The 19,734-nt window shown below is 33.2% G+C and overlaps 1 protein-coding gene across 50 annotated transcripts in view; it reads right to left on the bottom strand.

The window, feature by feature from the left end:
- The window catches only part of MBNL1 (muscleblind like splicing regulator 1), a 193,201-nt gene continuing 173,467 nt past the window's right edge, over nucleotides 1–19,734 (bottom strand). For 15 of the 50 annotated variants that reach the window (XM_069475337.1, XM_069475349.1, XM_069475341.1 and 12 more), the window contains 6 exons: nucleotides 19,266–19,523; nucleotides 17,039–17,192; nucleotides 9,773–9,808; nucleotides 8,993–9,087; nucleotides 6,010–6,084; nucleotides 1–3,401 (listed from right to left, as the gene is read on the bottom strand). In XM_069475337.1, coding sequence (XP_069331438.1) covers nucleotides 6,028–6,084; nucleotides 8,993–9,087; nucleotides 9,773–9,808; nucleotides 17,039–17,192; nucleotides 19,266–19,523 — 600 coding nt within the window. In that variant the 3' untranslated portion in view covers nucleotides 1–3,401; nucleotides 6,010–6,027. Of the gene's footprint in view, nucleotides 3,402–6,009; nucleotides 6,085–7,161; nucleotides 7,347–8,992; nucleotides 9,088–9,772; nucleotides 9,809–17,038; nucleotides 17,193–18,044; nucleotides 18,099–19,265; nucleotides 19,524–19,734 lie in introns of all 50 variants that reach the window. The other 35 variants (XM_069475314.1, XM_069475345.1, XM_069475329.1 and 32 more) reach the window with 16 other exon arrangements.

The raw sequence follows: 19,734 nt of genomic DNA on the forward strand, positions 1-19,734 counted from the left end.
TACTTAAGAAAGAGAAGTTTTATTAGGGCAATTTCACTTTATTTTTCCATACAGCAAAGTCAACTATTGCAGTAATAATAAAATAAGCATAAAACAAATTGCAGCCCAAGACAAAATACATAATTTTAAGCAACTACAAGCAGAAAGTAAGTTGTGATTACATAATAGTAAAACCAAGCACAATTGTCCTTTCAGCAGATGAAAGTGGTAAGGTTGCTGATAAGTGCAACATTATTAACCAGCTGGAGTGAAGGCTGGATACGTTAATTCATTAAACAAGTGCCCATGATCACATTTTGCTTTTTTGAGTGCTTCTGAGTTGAAAATTAAAACTGTGAAATTTGAACTGTGTTTTTTTTCACCTGCTGAAAGAACGGGATCCTACAGCAATTAAAAAACAATCACATAACAACTATAGCTACGGTGTGCTGTTTGGTTTGCCTGTTTATGGTTTAAATTTTGTGAAAGTCAATACTTGTTTTGAAGATTTTTTTTTTGTGAACAATAAACCACTGAAATTGGCAGAAACTGATTTGAATAATATATGTCCTTAGTATAGTTCTTTCTCTCTTTTTGTTGTTGAAGTTTTTAACATGCAGTAGTTTTGAAAAATGTAAGGAATATTTGATCCATGATTTCACCTTAATGGTTGAAGTACCTGCTATTTTTGGTAATGATCTTCAGGCAGATTTGGCCCAATGGAGTTTTTGTCAGTCATGAGATTTTGAAAGGATGGCATATCTTTCCAGCTGAAAAAATCCTGGCAAACTACAAGCTGTCCACAAAAAAGCAAAGCAACATGTTTGAAAGGGTATGGAGTGCTAACTCTGTGCCACTTTTGCAAGCAATTTTGCTCAGTCTGTCATTTTATTAGCCTTAACAAAACTCCTTGTAATTATAGACGTTTTTATTCAAAATAAGATCTTACTATTATACAGGTTTCTCTCTTTTGACTATATACAGAAGTGCAAAAAGTCAACCTTCTCTCTAGACGTCCCAACATGCTAAATTGCAGCATAATCAACCCTCAAGAGTTTGCACACACGCTATAATTCTCATTACGTAAACTTTGAGTATTTGGATTATCAACAAAAAGTCCCTTGTTCTATTTATTGATTATGCAGCTTATTTATAACAAGGCCTGATATTCAGGGATTTCAAAAATATTAAACAATACTTTAACATTTGAAATGGATACAGTAGAAAATAAATTTTATTCTAATATCTAGGATCTAGATCTTCTTATAATAACTAATTACAAACAAAATAAATCATCAAAATATTACTCAATTGTCTGCCAGGATTGTTGCGATAGCAACAACTTAACTTCTTACTTAGCAATGATTATATATTTATAAGATATCCATATAAAAGATCTTTGTTCTTTTAATGAAAACTAGACAAGAACTAACAATGACTGACATTCTTACACTGTAATATTAAATCAGTAAAATATAAATCATTTAGTTAACAATACGAATATTCATATGACACTACATGTAATTCAAAACTGATTATGTTATGAAGGAAAAACTACTTTAATTTTTTTTGTATTTTGAAAAATTCATCAGTAAAATCTAATAAAACAATAGTCTATAAACTGAAATGGTATTCAATTGTTAATAGAAAATGAAAATCTAATAAATGTAGGAAATGAAAAACTACATTTTAACAAGAAAAATAAGTAATATTCTATAATGTAACTAACTACAATAACATGTGAAGTCACCATTACTTTCTTAACACGATTGAAATTACATTGGTATGGGTTCCAACCCGTAATGTAATAATCTAAGGCTTTAATAGATGTACAGTACAATCAGTAAAATCAACACATCAGTCTTATATTAGAAAGCATCTCTCTCAAGCATAAAAACTTGCAGTAAACTTGGAAGTATGGAAAGTTCTATAACTGAACTTTCACTTCTCCCATTCCATACTATAACTACCAGTGACCTGGCCCCTACTTCAGCAATTTTTAGAACTGCTGAATAGAGCAAAAATATCCTTTACTAGCTGCAACATCCAAACCTCAAAAAAAGGAATTCCTTTGGATGAATCCATTCTTAAAAACTGAATGCACATCTATTTTTTTTTTTAATTTTGTAAAAGGCTTTCTAAGGCTATAAGCAGTTAATCTGAACAAAACAAAACAAAAAAAATCACATATAAAAGTCACCCATGTACTTAACCCACCCAATTACTAGGTTAATTAAACATTTCCCATTTTCATATTTTGGTTTATCATGCATCTGATGACAGTGCTGCTTTCTTCTTTGTTTAGAGTCACTATTTTGAATGTGACTATGATGAAGCATTTAAGCAAACGTGAAACCATTTTTGCAAAGCATTTATAGTCTTTTGACTTTTGACAGAGGCTATAAATAGAAGCAAAATAATTTCCTCAAACATTTTGTTATCGTGTCTCAGAAATGGCATATCCCTTTTGAATAACTTGTTATACAGTATAGTATGCATAAATATTACACTACAATGCATTAAAATAATTTTATATATATCTATTTTATATATCTCCAGTATGTGTGAGTTTATCTGTATTGAGAGAGTTTGTGTTGTGCTGTCTATTGTTACTGTAGAGTTAAATTGGCCATTTCTGAGACAGCTTTGGTTTCAAAACAAACAAAAAAAAAGAATGGTGCCCTTTGACTGATTAGTACTAGCAAATAAGCAACAAAATGTGGCTCTGAAAACAATAACACTGAAGAAATAATACTCTAATTTGATGTACAGTCTATGGCACTTCATGAGAATCCTTAGCAACATGGTACTTAAAGCCATGATGTGCTTTAAAATATACACAGTTGTGGTTTTGCTTGGCACATTCATCTCTGTCAGATCCCTCCCTCACCACATCTTAGAATCTATTACATTAAAAATATTACTCTTAAACAAAAATGACTGTGCATGCACACTCTCATCTATAATGGCAATTTTAAATACAAGGTGCACCTTTGTTATTTGTAAACCTTGAAAGAAATAAACTTATTTAAAAAAAATTATATCTTGGTCTACAGACGTACCAATACATAATAGAATCATGGTTACACCATAGTCTGTCTTTTCAAGATGGCATGAATATATAGGAAACTAATTAGGTATGCACATTTTAATGCATAACTCTGTGCTAGAAAAGAAAGACGATGTTGTTCTTTTAGACAGGAATATCACCTCAGCACAAATATCAATTAAATGTACAAAGTGTATAGGCAACAGTGTGCAGTGGATTTCCATGTTTTCTTTTCTTCTGGTTAACATGCAATATGTGGATGTCTTGTGGCTGAGGGATTTTTGTGTGTGTTGCTTGACGGTATATACAATATGGCTAATGACCTCGTCCTTTACTCTAACCAAGCACACTGTCCTTTCCTCTTTAGTATGATCTACAAAGGAAAAAGAGATAATCATCGTTAAAACATAATATCTGAAAGCAGTTTCCAATATATATTTAATATGAAATTTGTCTTTCTTGATTAAACAGCGTATTTACATGCATGTTATTATATCTTCATGTAGAAACAAAAACCACTTCACAAGTGCAAATGGATCTAAATTTGTCTATCATCTCTAAGTGAATGAAATGACATACATAGTTTAATAAAATTGTAGACTCTGTTCAAAAATTTCCTAATGCTAAGCTAAACACGTAAAATACGTTTGCAGAATCAAGGGGCACAATATAGTTGAGCTCTTTTTTAACACCATTGTTGTGGGGCAGAATTTAAACTTCCTTTACTTCTTTTTTAAAGTTTAATAGGATTCAGGAGTAAAGATTTGGCCTACAAATCCATGCATAAGTTTTATTAAAGAAGATTCAGTCTATTTGGGTGCTTGACTAGCATACCATATGTTTGAAAAAAAAAAAAAGAATGATACTTTGAGTGACTGTTTTGGATAATTCAAAGTTTGTGGGGGTATTTTTTCTCCTAAAGCCAAGAAAAGTTAAAAAAATCATTCTTTATGAATTAAGAAACAATTCCTCACGAATTAAATTTTAATAGATATTACGATGTACTTGTGAATAGTTAGTTTTTACATGAAATTTGTTCTCATCAAGGAATCTTTACATATTAAAAGTATGCTTTAGAATACAACTTTGAAAATAAAAGAAATCACCATTTTGCTGATGCAAAAACCAGTTTAAATGTTGCAACTTCTAAGGAAAATGAACACTCACTTGTTAAGTAAAAAGAACATTAACACCTTGAGCTTCAAAACAGTCAAACACACTGGTTTGCTAATTATTGATGGACTTATGGTCATTTGGTATTATTTTTTTTCAAGCTGGATTTTTGCTAAGAAATAGAAAATAGTTACATATATACATACCAAACACACCCAATTCACAAGAACTTGAAACAGATTTTTTTTTAACATATCAAAAAGAAAACTCCTTTCCCAAACCTGCACACTACAAAGTAATGTGCTTATTCTAGAAATGTGGCTGTTGTTCAGAATCATGAACCTTTGTATCAGAACTGCTTTGCGAGAGCTTATAATATAGACCAAAATCAATTTCAACAATTCAATTCATGATCGCAGCATGTCTTTGGCAGTACTTTCCAAATTGAGTCTATCATTTCTTTCTTACATGGCTCTCAGATTCTGCCCATCCTCCTCTCTTCCATAGGCTCTGCCATTGTCCGGCTCTTGACATGGATTACTAACTATCACAAGGGTCTCTGAACTTGCTCTCTGCCACCATCGTCTCCTGACTTGGCACACTGTTCTTTCTTCTGTAAGGCCCTTACTCCACCCTTCTCTATAGAACGACACCTTCATTGTCCAAATTTACTTTTTTTCTGACTCTGATGGGAAGAATTGCTTCTTCATCTTTGCTCCAAGAGAAACTTCTTTGGACCTCTCTTAATATACTATCCTGAATATATTTTACACTTACAATTTTATCTTATTGTCTATTTTTATCTCATTGATGTGGTAAATAACACAAAATAGCACCAAAAACTCATTTGTAAATATGTTAATAAACACATAAATGAATGAAAAGAGAGCAACAAAAAAGATCATTCATCTTGTTTACCAGATTCAGTTTTAAATGTCATGGTTCTTTCTAAATATATATATAAAAGTATCCAACATGCATCTGAGCACGTTATAACTTGAATGCATGCATATTGGATAAAACATATTCCCCAAAGATGAAAAATGGGCACTTTTGCAAGTTTTTAAGACAATGTTTCTGAAGGCAAAACCTAAGACTTTTAAACTATTTTTTGAGCAATGGCAACATTTTCAGAATTCTATGATCCCAAAGGTAACTATTTTGAAGTACCTAATACTCATTTGGATATGCAGATTTGTGTGTGCACATATGTGTAAGTGCGTATATATGGGTATTTATGTAAAGTCAGACTCATTACATTCTAATGACCCTGTGTATGGTGATACATGGGATGAGGTGAGTACATATTCTCATTTGAGATTCAGCCAAAGAATAAAAAAATAAAATAAATGACAATCTATGCAAGGGGTCAGCCAAACTACTGACTTTGAGTCAAATCTCATCTACTATCTATTTTTGTAAATAAAGTTTTATTGGAACACAGCCACACTCATTTGTTTACATATTATCTCTGACTGCTTTCATGCTACAATGGCAGAGTGGAGTAGTTGCTCAGAAACCATATGGCCCACACAGCCAAAAATATTTGACCTTATAAGAAAAAGTTTACTAATCCCCGATCTACAACTTCTAATGACTCTTCAGGCATATTTTTTCTTCATGCTCGTGTTTATTTCTAATATGAAATAAAAAACATTATTTTTCCCTCAGTATTTTGTATATTCAAGTGATATTAACATATTTATGACAAATTTGCCTGACTTTCCTCATAACCATTTAAGATAAAAATATGAGCTGTATATAAATATTTTCTCAGAGATTTTGTAAAATTTTAAGTATACTACACAATTGTTATCTTAAAAAATAACATCATGAATATACAACTATATATTACATAATGAACTTACTGTTTAGTGATGAAAATTCTACATCTGGGTAACATACTTGTGGCTAGTCAGATGTTCGGCAGATATTATGGGTATCTAGCAAATAAAAAATTATTTAATGAATGATCCATGCAAGCAAGCCAACAATCAAGAGATGAAAACATCTTAATATTAAAATTTTAAAGAAAAGTGAAATTCAGCTGTGAGGTGATAGTCCTTATCTGGTCAACGTAACAGTAAGTTAATATAAACTTAAATGCCAAATTAGCAACTAATTTTTAAAAAATCTTCATGTTAAATACTATTCTATAAATGTTACCAGTTTTTAGGAAGTAAGAGAAGTAAAACTACCAAAAATTCATGCAGAGCAGTAATCGAAAGAAGCCCTTTTTGTTGGCCTACACACGCACACACACACACCCTTGTGGTTTCAGTTACTTAGTAATAATCCAGAAATCAGAGTAGGAAATGTCTTGGCTATTTTTGTACAACCATATTTCTAACATTTACATTCAAATTAGGGTGTCTAACACTTTTTTCCAAATTAAAAATACCAAGTAAGAATTATAAAGCAGTAATTCGAAAGAACTATTAAGAGTATAAGTTTACATCAGAACATATTGCTGAATCCTGATGGCGCCTTTTATTGTATTTCAATGGGCAATAGAATTAGAGAACTTGAGAAAAAATACAATAACAAACCAATAGAAGTGAATTATTTCCATAGTCCCGAAAGTCAAGAACTTTAAATTTATAGTTTAAGTCTTTTCCAACCCCAAATTAATGGCTGCTAAGCTGAGAGGGGTAGCACCAAACATTGAGACCATCAGAGGATTGAGAGCACAGGTTCTACAACTAGTGATCCATTTCCTGGTTGTGTGACCTTCAGAAAGCAACTAATTACTCCACACTTAAGTTCCTTCTACAAAATGACACTAATTCCATTTCAGTAAGGTTTATGGGAGAATAATGAAATCACATACAGGAAGGCATTTTTTTGTTGTTTCAATTTAGACATCCTGGACTAATTCAACATATTACAATCCACAGTCTGACGTGTATATTAATATGTCCCTATTTTATTTGCAGTTCTCAGCTGACATTTTTATACAATTTTACAGCATTGGCAAATGGCACGAAAATGTGCTCCAAGCATAATGAAGCTTCTCATACCATTTTTCCTGCTGCTGCAGGACAGGATGTTGCACCCAACAGTGTAGAAGCATCAAGGATGGGGCTGTCGAAACATACCAAGGACCTTCAACACCAATCGATGAAGATGAAGGGCCAGCTATAAACTTCTGCATGCATGCAGGCTGCATTTTGTGGCATCAGCTATTTCCAGCATTGCTAATGTACTGTAGGCATATACATATGTATGTATATGTAGATATAATATATGTGTGTATATATATATCCATTCCCTTTTCTTTCTTTTGGTTGTAAAATAGTATGAAGACCCAAGATTATGCATGAAATGGTCACAGCACAATGCAAAAAGTAAAGTGTCCCCTACAACCCAGGTGGCCAAGGACATGTTGAAATTTGCTTTGCTATAGTTCTGCTTACACCAGCAATTCTACAGACATACATGGTACACACTGGAAAGTTCAGCATCATTGATATGCACATAAATGGATTGCATTGAATCCATTACGATATGTCTACCAAAGATCACTTACTAACATGCCACATATGCACAATCTAGTATTCTTGTAAATGAGTCTGATGTGTTAGCATAAATCAAGGGCTATTTTGACAAGCTTCTTAAAAACTAATGACTCGTTGCCAAGAAATGTTGAAGCTTTAAAATAAATCCATTTTGGCATTCTGATTTTGAAAGTTTTTAATGGCTATACTAATAGATGAAAGTTCTTCATCAATAGTACATGATGTATTGTAGAAACAAATGTGGCTATTCTTTACAGCAATAACTACAAATTCAGATGTCTCCTAATTGGTCTTCTCTTCCCAAGGGGCAACATGGTGATTCCCATCTGATACTGGTTCTTTTGAGATTCATTTGGTTACATTTAACCTTAGCCTGTGGGTTATCTGAAATGTGGTTTGGCTCTAAATTTTTTTGTACATTATCTACTCTATTGAACTTTGCTTTCATAACAAATATATCTATATATTCAAACCCAATCAATATTTTCTGGAAAATAATTTTAAATGTGATCAGAAAATGCTGGTTGAATCAACGTCAATTTTTAAATTTAAATAGTTTAAATAATCATTTAATTTTAAATAGTTACTCTTGTATATCATGAAATTTAAGTCTTTGAAACAGACCCCTTTTACTTAAAAGTATCCTGCACAATTGTTACCCTATAAACTTGTATGGAACACAGAATAACTGTCAATAACCATACTTGATTTCTTTTTTTTCCCCTTCATAAACCTCCAACATTTATGCAGGGTATTTATAAAATAAAAGCACTTGTTTATTTTTTACTTAAAGCACTGAGAATAAAACAACAAAAATAATTTATTTTGAATATACAATTTGCTTTTCAAATTAATCAAATTATAATGAATTTATAACAAACTATTTACAAGAGTGGTCATTTGTGGCATATATATTTAAATATTTTTGTTTTATTAAGAATTTAGAGAAGAAATGAGATTGTATATATCAACTGTTTTTAATAAAAACATTAAAATTACTTCCATTTTTGATTGGTCAAAATATTTGCATGATTGGTTGAGACTAAATGAGAATTGCTTGTGTAAATATCATTTTAGTAGCTTCAGAAATGGAGCTGCGACAACTTTGGAGCACTTATAAATGGCATAAAAGCATTCTGCTGCTCATCATAGAGAGAATGTGTAGGCCAACAAGAGGTATCTTTGAAACCCCATGCTTATTAAAGCACCCTCGACAGTCCTCACGTACACACAGTTCCCACTGACCTCAATGGGAAATCCACGTGCGTAAGGGCTGTTGGATTGAGCCCTATTAGAGTTGGTTTTTAAGAAACAAAGCTGTAAATTAGCAAACCTGGTTGGCTGTGGCTGTTGCAGCGAAGGGAACACTTGTGGCAGATGTTGTTGCTGCGGACACAGTGGCTGGCGTAGCACCGTGCACCATGGGAACTTTCGGAGGGAAAATCATATAAGCAAACATACAGAAGAGTGTAGCAATATGGAAACCATGGCAACATGGAGGAGATAATTGGGCATGGTATTTATCACAGCAATAAGCCATGTGACAGGACATCATCACCAGCGAGTGACATGCAATCACAGCGCAAAGCAGGACAACATTCCAAGAAGAGAAGGGGAGGGAGGGGGGATGAAAGAGAAAAAAAAGGGGAAAAAAAGCTTGTTACCATCAAATCAAGAAAATTGACACAAACAGGCTTAATTTGCTAAGTCAAAAACAAGAATTTTATATAGTGTTCATAGACATTCAAAATCTAAGTTAAAATACAAGTATTTATTTAATATATACAGCTGTTTGAATGAAATATTTTTATTTACCATTATAAAAATATACAGTATATTACTTTTATGAGATAGATTTTTTTTTTTTTTACACACCAGAACTCATAGTCCAATCAAAATCCACCAAAGGTGACTAAAGGAAACTGTTGTGTGTAAAGAAAACATTTATGTGAGTCCGTGTCAATTAAATAGATAATGGCATTTAATTGACAGGTGTTAGTAAAAGGGAAATGGACTTGCCCAATAGATACAAGTTAAACTTAGCAGTGGATTTTGAGGGGCTGTGAGGTGCACCATAGGTTTAAGATAATCAAGAAACAAAGCTGGCACCTACCAACATTTGTAGCGGGTGTCATGCACAATATTGAGCCTGCCCATCATGCATTGCAACAGGAAGGTGGATTTGAAAAGGGAAAAGAATTAAAACATCCCATCACACGTGTAATTAGGAAATTCATTTGAACAAAGAAGAAAAATTGTTATTATGGGAACAGTGGCATGTAACTGTCAGCACAATCAAATCATACAATAGCACAGTGATCAATTAGAACTAGTCTCAAGTGAAGAATAAAAGCCAGTTTAACTGTGTGCTGGTACACTTTGTTTCTCTTAATTGCTATCTATAAATAAAAGTATTTTGGAAATAATTTAAACCCACTTAATTCTTTTTAAAATAATATTGTAATTTGTTTTTTGTTTTAATCTGGTTACTAACCATCTGGCTGCTTTGCTATTTCTGACTTTAACTTATGGAAGTATTAACGTTATCTTTAGATTAGCACATGTTAAATAATTAGAGATATTATTTATTATTAAAGTGCTAACTAATTTAATGAACAAAACTGACTTAACAATATAATGAAACCCAAACATTAATTTTCATTCCTTTGGTTTTATTTCCCTGTTCATGGTAGCAGCAACCATACAGACACGGAAGGGGTTCTGATCATCCACACAGTAACTTTATTGGAGAGATATCAAGCAATAAATTATATATAAAATGAAAGGAAAATTTCTACATTCCCTTAGTTTCAAATGAAAGTTTAGGAAAAGTATTAAGAGGGAAAATAATTTCTTATAACTCTCAAATTGGTTTACTTGGTGAGTATCTAGGAAAACAGACTGGTTTTCATTACTAGTTTAGACCCTCAAGACTACGTGGAGTAGTAAATGTTCTACAAAATTTCACACACAAGAAATTGCTAATTAGACTTCAATAAAAACCCTGAATGGGAGATAATGAAGATACATACAATACATATGGGGTGTTAGCACTGATGTTCACAATTGTCCAACCATGATAAGTAAAAATAAACGTTATATATAGTCCTTGTTCTCTTTGACATGTAAATATTGAAAAGTCAATTTATTTTACCAAGTACAGGGCACTTTCCCATATGCAGAACTACTGTTCTTTCCGTGGGATTATTTTAGAATTCTAGGTTTTAAAATATCAAATGATTTTATATTTCTATCTAAATCTTGGCATATCCTGTTTAAATACTAGTAGCATCTGGGATGAACATTTGTTAGAAAAATATCTGCCAAATGAGTCTTGTCAGAGACGGCCCTACAAAACAAAGCTGCCATTGAGAAACCTGACTGAAACACAGATTACTTAACTGGCATCTCTGTAATAGCTGCAATTAGTCTGTTATCACAATTACACTATGGGCACAATGATCAGTTATTAAACTTGTAATAGATCTATGGAAGCATCCTCTCAGGTGGAGTAATATTACACTGACAGGCATTATTTAAGGCATTTAAAGATCTCCGTCTTTGCTACTACTGCTGAGTCAAAGACTTGTGAAAGACAACAACAGAAACAAACCAGTAATAACAAATAAGTTAATTTGAGACATGAGAACAAGCAAAATTTAATATTGGGATCTAGATCTTCTGAAACCATTACCCTCTTAATGGTGAGGGTGAGAGGATTGGAAAAGAAAAGATGAATGTAAAAGAAAAATGTGATATTTAAAAAATATTAAAGCCAGTTTAAATATTACACAGGTTATATATTTTAAATTTATTATTATTATGCTGCAATTTGCCTATTGTATTTCATCCCATGCATAATTAAGCCTGCACATGCTGAAAATGAGTTAACCTTATACTATCTCTCTAAAACCCTAAAGTTTTTAATGATATAAATTTTAGTTTGAGTTATATTCCTCATTACCATTATAACCAATGCACACAGTTTTCAGAGGGATTTGCAGCAAATAAATATAAGGCAGCAATGAAAATACTAGCCAGGGTGCAATAACTCACAAATATGAAGACATAATGCTGTAGGACCCACTTACCAAAAACAAAAATCACTTTTGAAATGACCATAATATTCATCTTTTACTTCAAATGGGTTGATTTACTAATAATGACACACAAATAGCCAATTTAAATTTTTTTCTCAATTTTCAGCACAAAGCAAAATTTAAGAGAATGTATTTGTCAATTTTCAATTTCCCATACAAAGATATTTGCAGAGCAGAATGCTGTGTTTCTGAGAAATGTGTTATTTTCATTACATGACTTTTTAAATTAAAAATTTTAATTGATATGTATGAAAATGCAGAAAAAACAACTAGAATGGTAATTCACAAATGACATGTATGGATAGCTAAAATTACTTCAAGGAAAAGGGAAAGAAGTAGAAGAGAGAAAAAGAATTATAATGGAGATTTGGTTGGAACTTGGAATTTAGAGGTGTTAATTCAGGCCTATTTAGATTTATTATGAGAAGAAGTATAAAGCTGATTCAAGGTGTTCTAAAAAGAATATATAATACTTTAGGACTGAAAGTTCACAATCAATTGAATTATTCTCAAAATGAATATCCAAACAAGCAGCACCTTCTTTATTTTTACTAATTATCAATAATTTATTAAAATATAATTATAAATGATATTTATATTAATTATAATAAAAGTGACAAGCTGGAAATATTTGTTTTCTCTCGTTTCTATAAAAACAACCCCATTACTCTGCCCCACCCTCACACCCCCACCCCCACCTAAGAAAGCTTCCTGGACTTTTGTTTCCTTATTCCTGGTAGAGTTGTAATGCAAGCCAAAGTAGAGTTGTTTAAAACAAACTTATTTTTAGATCTTTTGATGGCAGGTAGGCAAAAATCCTAATGGGGGACACAAAAATTCCTCAAGACTGAAGTGGTGGGGAGTCTGCAAAGTGCATGAGTAGCTGAGCCTGTAGCCTGTTCTTTCACAACAGCCCTGTCGACAGCTCAGGGCATGGGCTGCACGTGAGCCTGGAGGACTTAGGCAAGGATGCTTGTACCCACGGCAGGCACAGAACCCCTGAAGTACCTGTCTTCAAGAGCTCTTGCAAGCATGGACAGTGATGATATCAGCAGTGAGCAGTGGTGACTGAAGAATGAAGAATTGGTAGCCCACTTGAAAATACTGGACTGCACAGGACCTCACTTTGAGAGTAGGGTCGGGAGGAAAAAGGAGATGGGAAGATGGGGTCTTGGATTCCAATAATGCCTGTATTTCTGTCCAAGCCCGTGAGATTAGAGTTTACAGCTAGACTTAATTTAAATTCAAGAAAAAAAGATGTAAATAAAAGTGACATAAATTCATACCTACAACATAAGTAGACCTTAGATTATGCATAGTCTGTATAAATAATCAATGAAGTACTTAAGGGAGAAGGTTAAAAAAATTATATATCTAAAATTTTTTTTTAAACTTCAATGTAAACTTAATCTAGTACTTATATTTATCATCTTTAAATGAGATGGAGGGTATAAAACATCAGGCAGGGAGTTAGATGATCAATAATGGCTAGTTCCACTCCCAAATAGTTTTTTAGGTCTTCCTGTAACACGCTCATAGATATTGAGAGACTAACCCAAGTCCACCTGACCCAAGTTCAAGTTCTATCTAAACCTCACAAGCCATTTAACCTGGGAAAAATCACTGGACCTCACTAGGCCCCAAATTACTCTTTGGCAAAATGGAAATATTAATGCCAACTTTTGGGGGTTATTGTGAGAAAAAAATGAGATACTGTATGTAAAGCACCTAGCACAGCATGGCACAGAGTAAACACTCAATAAAAGCTAGTTCTTTTGAACAAAATGTATGAAACAACTTGGCCTAGGCAATAAGGAGTTGTAAGGCTTAGAACTGGAGTGTACAGTATGTGCCCTGTCTAAAGGATTTACATTTAGTTTTTATTTAAACGCTCCTAGACAGACAAAATATTTCTGGGTAATAGATTCTGCCTTTGGGCTACAAGATTTCAATCCCTAGTGTAAAAACTGGTGTACCATGTGGCATGCAATCAATGTTTGTTGACTGAATGAATGGAAAGATAGATGGTTGAAAGGGCGGATGGATACATGGATGGATGCACACATGCATGGCTGATGGGTAGATGCCACATAAGTTCAATTCTGTTCTTAAAAGCTATAGCAATTTTTTTTTGGCTAGCTGGCTGTCTGTTCACTGAACCTTAATCTTTTGTCAGCAACCTCGTCTGTATACACAGTCACCTGCTCTAAGAATTTAGCCAACCATGCTTCTCTGTAACTTGAATACAACAGATCTACATATCTGCAGTTGCTACTGAAGTAACAGACTACAGAGCTTTAAAACTCTGAGTTGCAAAATAAACAAATAAATAAATAAACAAATTCCATTATCTTCCAAGTCCCAATAAAACCTTCAGAGTATATCTTCCAAATTATTATATTGTGGTTATATGGGATGCTTGGATCATATAATTCTTCTGTATTATTCATCTGCAGAATAACCTAGACTTTGGAAAATGAAATTCTTTTTCTCCCAGAGAAAATCTCCCATGAGATTACACACATATTTGTAGTAGGATGGAGTTCCTTTAGCTCTCAAAAGGTGTTTTTAAAAATTTAATTACCAAAATTTAAAAATCAGAAGATTTCACATATAAACATATAAATGTCCAGATATCTGGGAAAAAGTCATAAGACCTAGCAACACTGTACCTCAGGGCTACAGTGTTAGGTTATGCAGGTTTGTACAACCAACCCTAGGAGAAACAGACATAATCAACACTTCTTCACATAGATTATAATGTAAATGGAGCCACAAAGGGTCTGCAGTGCACAGCAGGTAGATATTACCTGCCAGGCAGATATTCCCCTGAGGCAACAAAAGGCAAAGTCTGAACACTGACTATCCCCTTCAGACTGGGTCTGTGCTCCCAGTGCCTCCCAGACCCCATAGCTCCCAATTTATTCCTTGCTTCACTTGTGTTTTTTGCCTGGCCCCTGAGGTGTTTGAGTTTACATTCCCTGCATTAGACTTCTTTCCCTTCTGACTGCCTGATGAAGTGGTTCAGCAGAAATAAAGAAGAGTTATCCACTTTAACCTTTTCATGTCATAGGGTCAATTTTCGTGCACACAGGTACATATTATACAATGATTAAAGTATTTTTAAAGAATCATGGAGGCAGTATCTACTTCTGGTTATGTGACTAATAAAGGTCAAACTGCAGCTTTAATCCCCTTAAAATTGAGCTACAAATAAATGTTATTTTATATTGCTACTGTAATAGTTTTATAATATATTGATATTTGAGAAATATTGATCAAGAACAGAATATCTCTGACGTAAAATGCATCATAAAAATGCATATATGTCTTACAATTCTCAGCATATTTCAATAGTGATGCACATTTTATTTACAATAGTAATGTTTAATCTTCTAGAATAGAGGGACAGGTGTGATTCTGATTTATGAATGTGTTTGTTTTCTCTAATTTGATCCTTTCTTAGCATCTTTTGTTCTATCTACAGACTAAAAACTATTCTAGGGAGATATCAGTGTCACAAATAAGGGTCGTACATATCATGCAATTGATTGTTATATTCATTAGGAAAAGACTATGTCATTTGAATGTTGTTGGAGAAACTAACGCAAAACCCATCTGATAAGCTAGATTATTTCAGCTTTCTTTAAATAACATATGGAAGAAGATAGATTTGTTTTTATTTTTAGATTTTAAGTAGGGAAACTGTCATTTCTAATGGCAATGTTTTAAACAGTGAAATAAACTGACAAAAATAATTTTTAATTTTTTCAAAGAGATTATGGTAGTTACCTGCCATCCCTTGAAATTTTGTTTATTGATCTGACTATAGAAAAATTGATGGATTTTTTTGTTGGAGACAGCAAATATCTAGGGACATGGCAACTTGTACATGGCAAAAAGATTAATGTATTCCAGAAATCTCCAAAAAACTATAGATGTGGAGAAGAAAGTTATAACATTATAAAACGTAAGAAAAATGTGAATTTTCCCTCAGAATGCAGTGAACACACTACAGACCAAAATGGTCAATTTTTATTCTAATATGGACATACTTCAGCTTGATAGTATTTCAAGTACAGATGTCATTTTATCCACGGTCTCTGGGGCATAGGTGCTTTCAACTAGTAGAATATTCTAGTTAATTGAATGTTATAACATATAAATTCTGCACATAGATGGCTGGTTTTCAGGTTTTCAAAGATGCACTGTATAAAAAGTTGTATTTAGCGGTAAAAACTAGTGTAAATATAATCTACCCTTTTGTTCATGAATCAAAAATAAATTACCACATTCTCTCATAGCATTATGAACCTACTGTACTATAAATACTGTCAATACAGTCAGTATAATACAGTATTAGGAACTGGGTCTTTGATGTACATACCTAGTTATTAATTTATTAATTAAATTAATAAAATAAAGTTATTTTATTAAATAAATCTCTGAACTTATTTTTTAAAATAAAGGTTAAGAGGTAAAGAAGAAAGTGAGATTAGAGTTTCTGGTTAGTTAAATTCCAGATTATAAGGAGTTTAATATGTATTTTCTAAAATAAATTCAGAATGAATAAAAATGTAAATTTCTAGGCAACTAAATGAATAGTTAGTCTGTGTTTTTAACTTTTAAATCTGTGTGAATAATTCTAGATTATGTATGTGTGACCAAATTGAAAATAAACTGAAATTACATATGTATAACCCAATAATCAATATAAACATCACTGGGTACTTAGGACTATTTTTATATTAACTTAGGAACAATCGTAATTTTAAGCAATGTACTGATTGGTACCAGTAAGAGCACTTTTTAAGAGCTCTAGAACACAGTCAGGTTTTCATTCCTGACTTTGAAAACAAAAAGGCTGAATAATAAAAATCAAAACTGCAGGAGTCATTTCATATAATTCACGTTAACTCTATGGAATCACGAAGGCAAAGGGGTCTTACAGCAGGAAAGTATCATAAAATAGCTTGACAGACATATAACGGTATTGAGGAAAGAGAAAAGAAAGAGAAGAGAACTATATTTCAATTCCAAATTATATAAACACAAATAAATATATAAAACACCACTGATCTTTAATCCTTATTTCATTAAGCTAAGATTCTTAGGTTTTTAAGGAAAACCACGAGATACCCTCAGATAATTTCCATTGTTGACCACCTTACCTTACCTCTTATCTATGACTAAAAACAAACTTGGGGTGTGGTTTAACTGCTCTAACAGAACTCTACGTGGATCATCACATCCATTGATTAACAAACCCAACCCCTTACCTGGTGGGAGAAATGCTGTATGCTGTTGTAACTGCATGTTGGCTAGAGCCTGTTGGTATTGGAAAATACCAGTGTTAAAGACTGCGGTGGCACCGTTGGTTTTTTCAAGAGCAGGCCTCTTTGGTAATGGGGGAAGTACAGCTTGAGGAATTCCCTGTTTAGTGAATGAGTATAAAAAACAAATACCAGTAAAAAGAGAAAAAGAAAAAAGAAAAATCAGTTGAAGGCTAAAATTGTTAGGAAGCATGAGCAAGCAAGCAGCAGAGCTCTTAACTACCCAAGGGGGAAAAAATCCAATGAACAAAAAATTAAGAAAAAAAAAAAGCAAGATAAAAGCTTTAAAGGAAGCATTATTTTTGTCCAAAACAAAACCCCACTAGTACAAGAGCACATGTTATAATGCGTTAAAGTGTTTTATGTCCCATAATGCTTCAGGCTTTCTGTGAGAAGCCATTGATTTGGGAAAAGAAGAAAAGCTGCACTGCGAGCTCCATGAGGATCAACAAGTATAAGCAATGTTAATAGTTAATTGTACAGAGTGACTGAAATAGATAAATAAAAACTAACCCCACTCTGCTCCTCCCCACAGATCTACCTAGACATGCAAATGTCCCAGAGCATGCAAGTTTTTTTTCTTAAATACTGAACTATAAATATTAAAAAGTAAATAATTCTACCACTAAAGCCATGCTAACCAAACAGGTACATAAGTATACAGTCAAAAATACACTTTTAATGTCCTCCAACTATTTCTTTAGAACATTCTACAATGTAGTCAAACTGAATGTGGGCTGCTGGGCTTTTAGAATCTTTCATTGTACGATATCCATCTACATATGTATATCTTTCCACTAATTTTGTCAGGAAACCACACTCAGTTTTTCATTGTACTTTACAACTTTACAACAGAAAAAGGAATATATATTTTAAAATTGATAAAAAAAAAAAAAACCTTGTATCTACAATAAAGCTACATGCCAAGCTAAAAGGTGAAAGGTCATAGTACCAGGTCAAAGGTTGCCTCGAGGGGTCGCTTCAGTGATTTGACAGCCGACTGAGTCTTAATTAGCAGGCAGCGAGCACATGATGGCAATGGGCCAGTGGGGTTCAAGCGCATTAACATAAACAGCAAGCAGAGGTGCATCATGGGGGCAGCAGTGCATTTTTGGGTAGGTGAGAAAAAACAAATAAAAAAACAAATCATCGGAATGCCATATACAACGAATAACAAGACTAAGCATGCACAATAAAGGCACTACTGAGTTGTTATTGGGAGGATAACTCCTCTTTGTAGTTAATTACAAACAAGATATTCTAACAGAAAAAAAAAGAGTGAAAGGAAGAGAGGAGGAGAGAGTCTGCCTTCTGTATTTTTGCTCAAGTATCCATAAACAAACACAGAAAAGACCTCTCTCATCATTATTTCACTGTGCTATGAAATACTACACAGTGATGTTTTAATGAATATTTTAATGACTAAGTCATATATTTATGTAAAAAAGGACAACATTAAAACAGCTAAGCAAAGAATAAAGAATGGACTCATTAAAATCAGCTATTAGATCACATTAAAATTTACCTTGAGAATATAGTTCAGTATCTATTCTAAATGATTCAATTTCTAACTCCTTTAAGACTGCTTTCTCTGAAATTTCTATATAAATGGCATAGTCAAGCTTCTCTAGTTTTACTAGTACGTTTATGCCACAATATTATTTCAGACAATCTAGATTTCATACTATTCCAAATCCTGCAGCTAATTCTAAAAACAATTTGGTGAAGCAGTTCTCCTAAATAGCTCCAGATTATGTTATTGTTAAAAGCAAGAGATATGTAAAGAGCCTTGATGTGCAAAAGAACACACCAAAGGAAAACAATGGCTGATTAGATGGCACACAGAAATAAGAAGACCGAAATGGCAATATCGTTAAATTGAAAAGGAGACAGGTGGTTCTTTACAAAGCAGAAGTTTCAGAAACCCTACATCCAGAATAAGATAGATTATTAAAAGTTAGGCCAAGAGTAGGAGCAATCTGAACCATTGGAGGAGTTACCCTCACTTCTGTGAACCGTAACTTCTTTATGTATTGTGTGGGATACCTGAACAAACATATCTTCAGCAAAAATTTAAAAAAAATGTTAATAAATGAATAGCTTGTAGTCAGATATAGTTGCTCACTTTGCTTTTTTGACTGCTAACAAGGAGAGAGCTGATGTTTCTACTCACCATGGCAGCTGCGGTGGCTGCAGCCTGTGCTGCTGCAGCCTGGTTGACCTGGTATTGGGCAGCCTTGATCTTGGCTTGCAAATGTGCAGGGGGATGAAAGTATTTGCACTTTTCCCGAGAGCATCTCCCTTTGATGTAATCCATACACACAGTAACTGTGTTGTCATTGGTGTCAATCATTGTGCTGTCAGCAGGATGAGCAAACCGACAATCATTTTCTCCTCTGTTGCAGTTGCCACGCTGGTACTCTCGACAAACCTACAAGGTCATTAAGTGCATGAGGTTTAGTCAACATGAATGAACAGAATCTTTCTGAAGATTTTAACTTAAAGTTCAAGATTGGTGGCTATAGATGAAAGGGGAAAAGGTAATCTGCAAACAGTGCAACAAAATAACTTCAGCAATTCCTAGTTTAATATACAAATTATTATCCCATTTCAGTAAAATGTCCATAAGAAAGGAAAAGCAT

This window comes from Eulemur rufifrons, chromosome 7 (genome assembly GCF_041146395.1).
Source record: "Eulemur rufifrons isolate Redbay chromosome 7, OSU_ERuf_1, whole genome shotgun sequence".
Taxonomy (NCBI): Eukaryota; Metazoa; Chordata; class Mammalia; order Primates; family Lemuridae; genus Eulemur; species Eulemur rufifrons.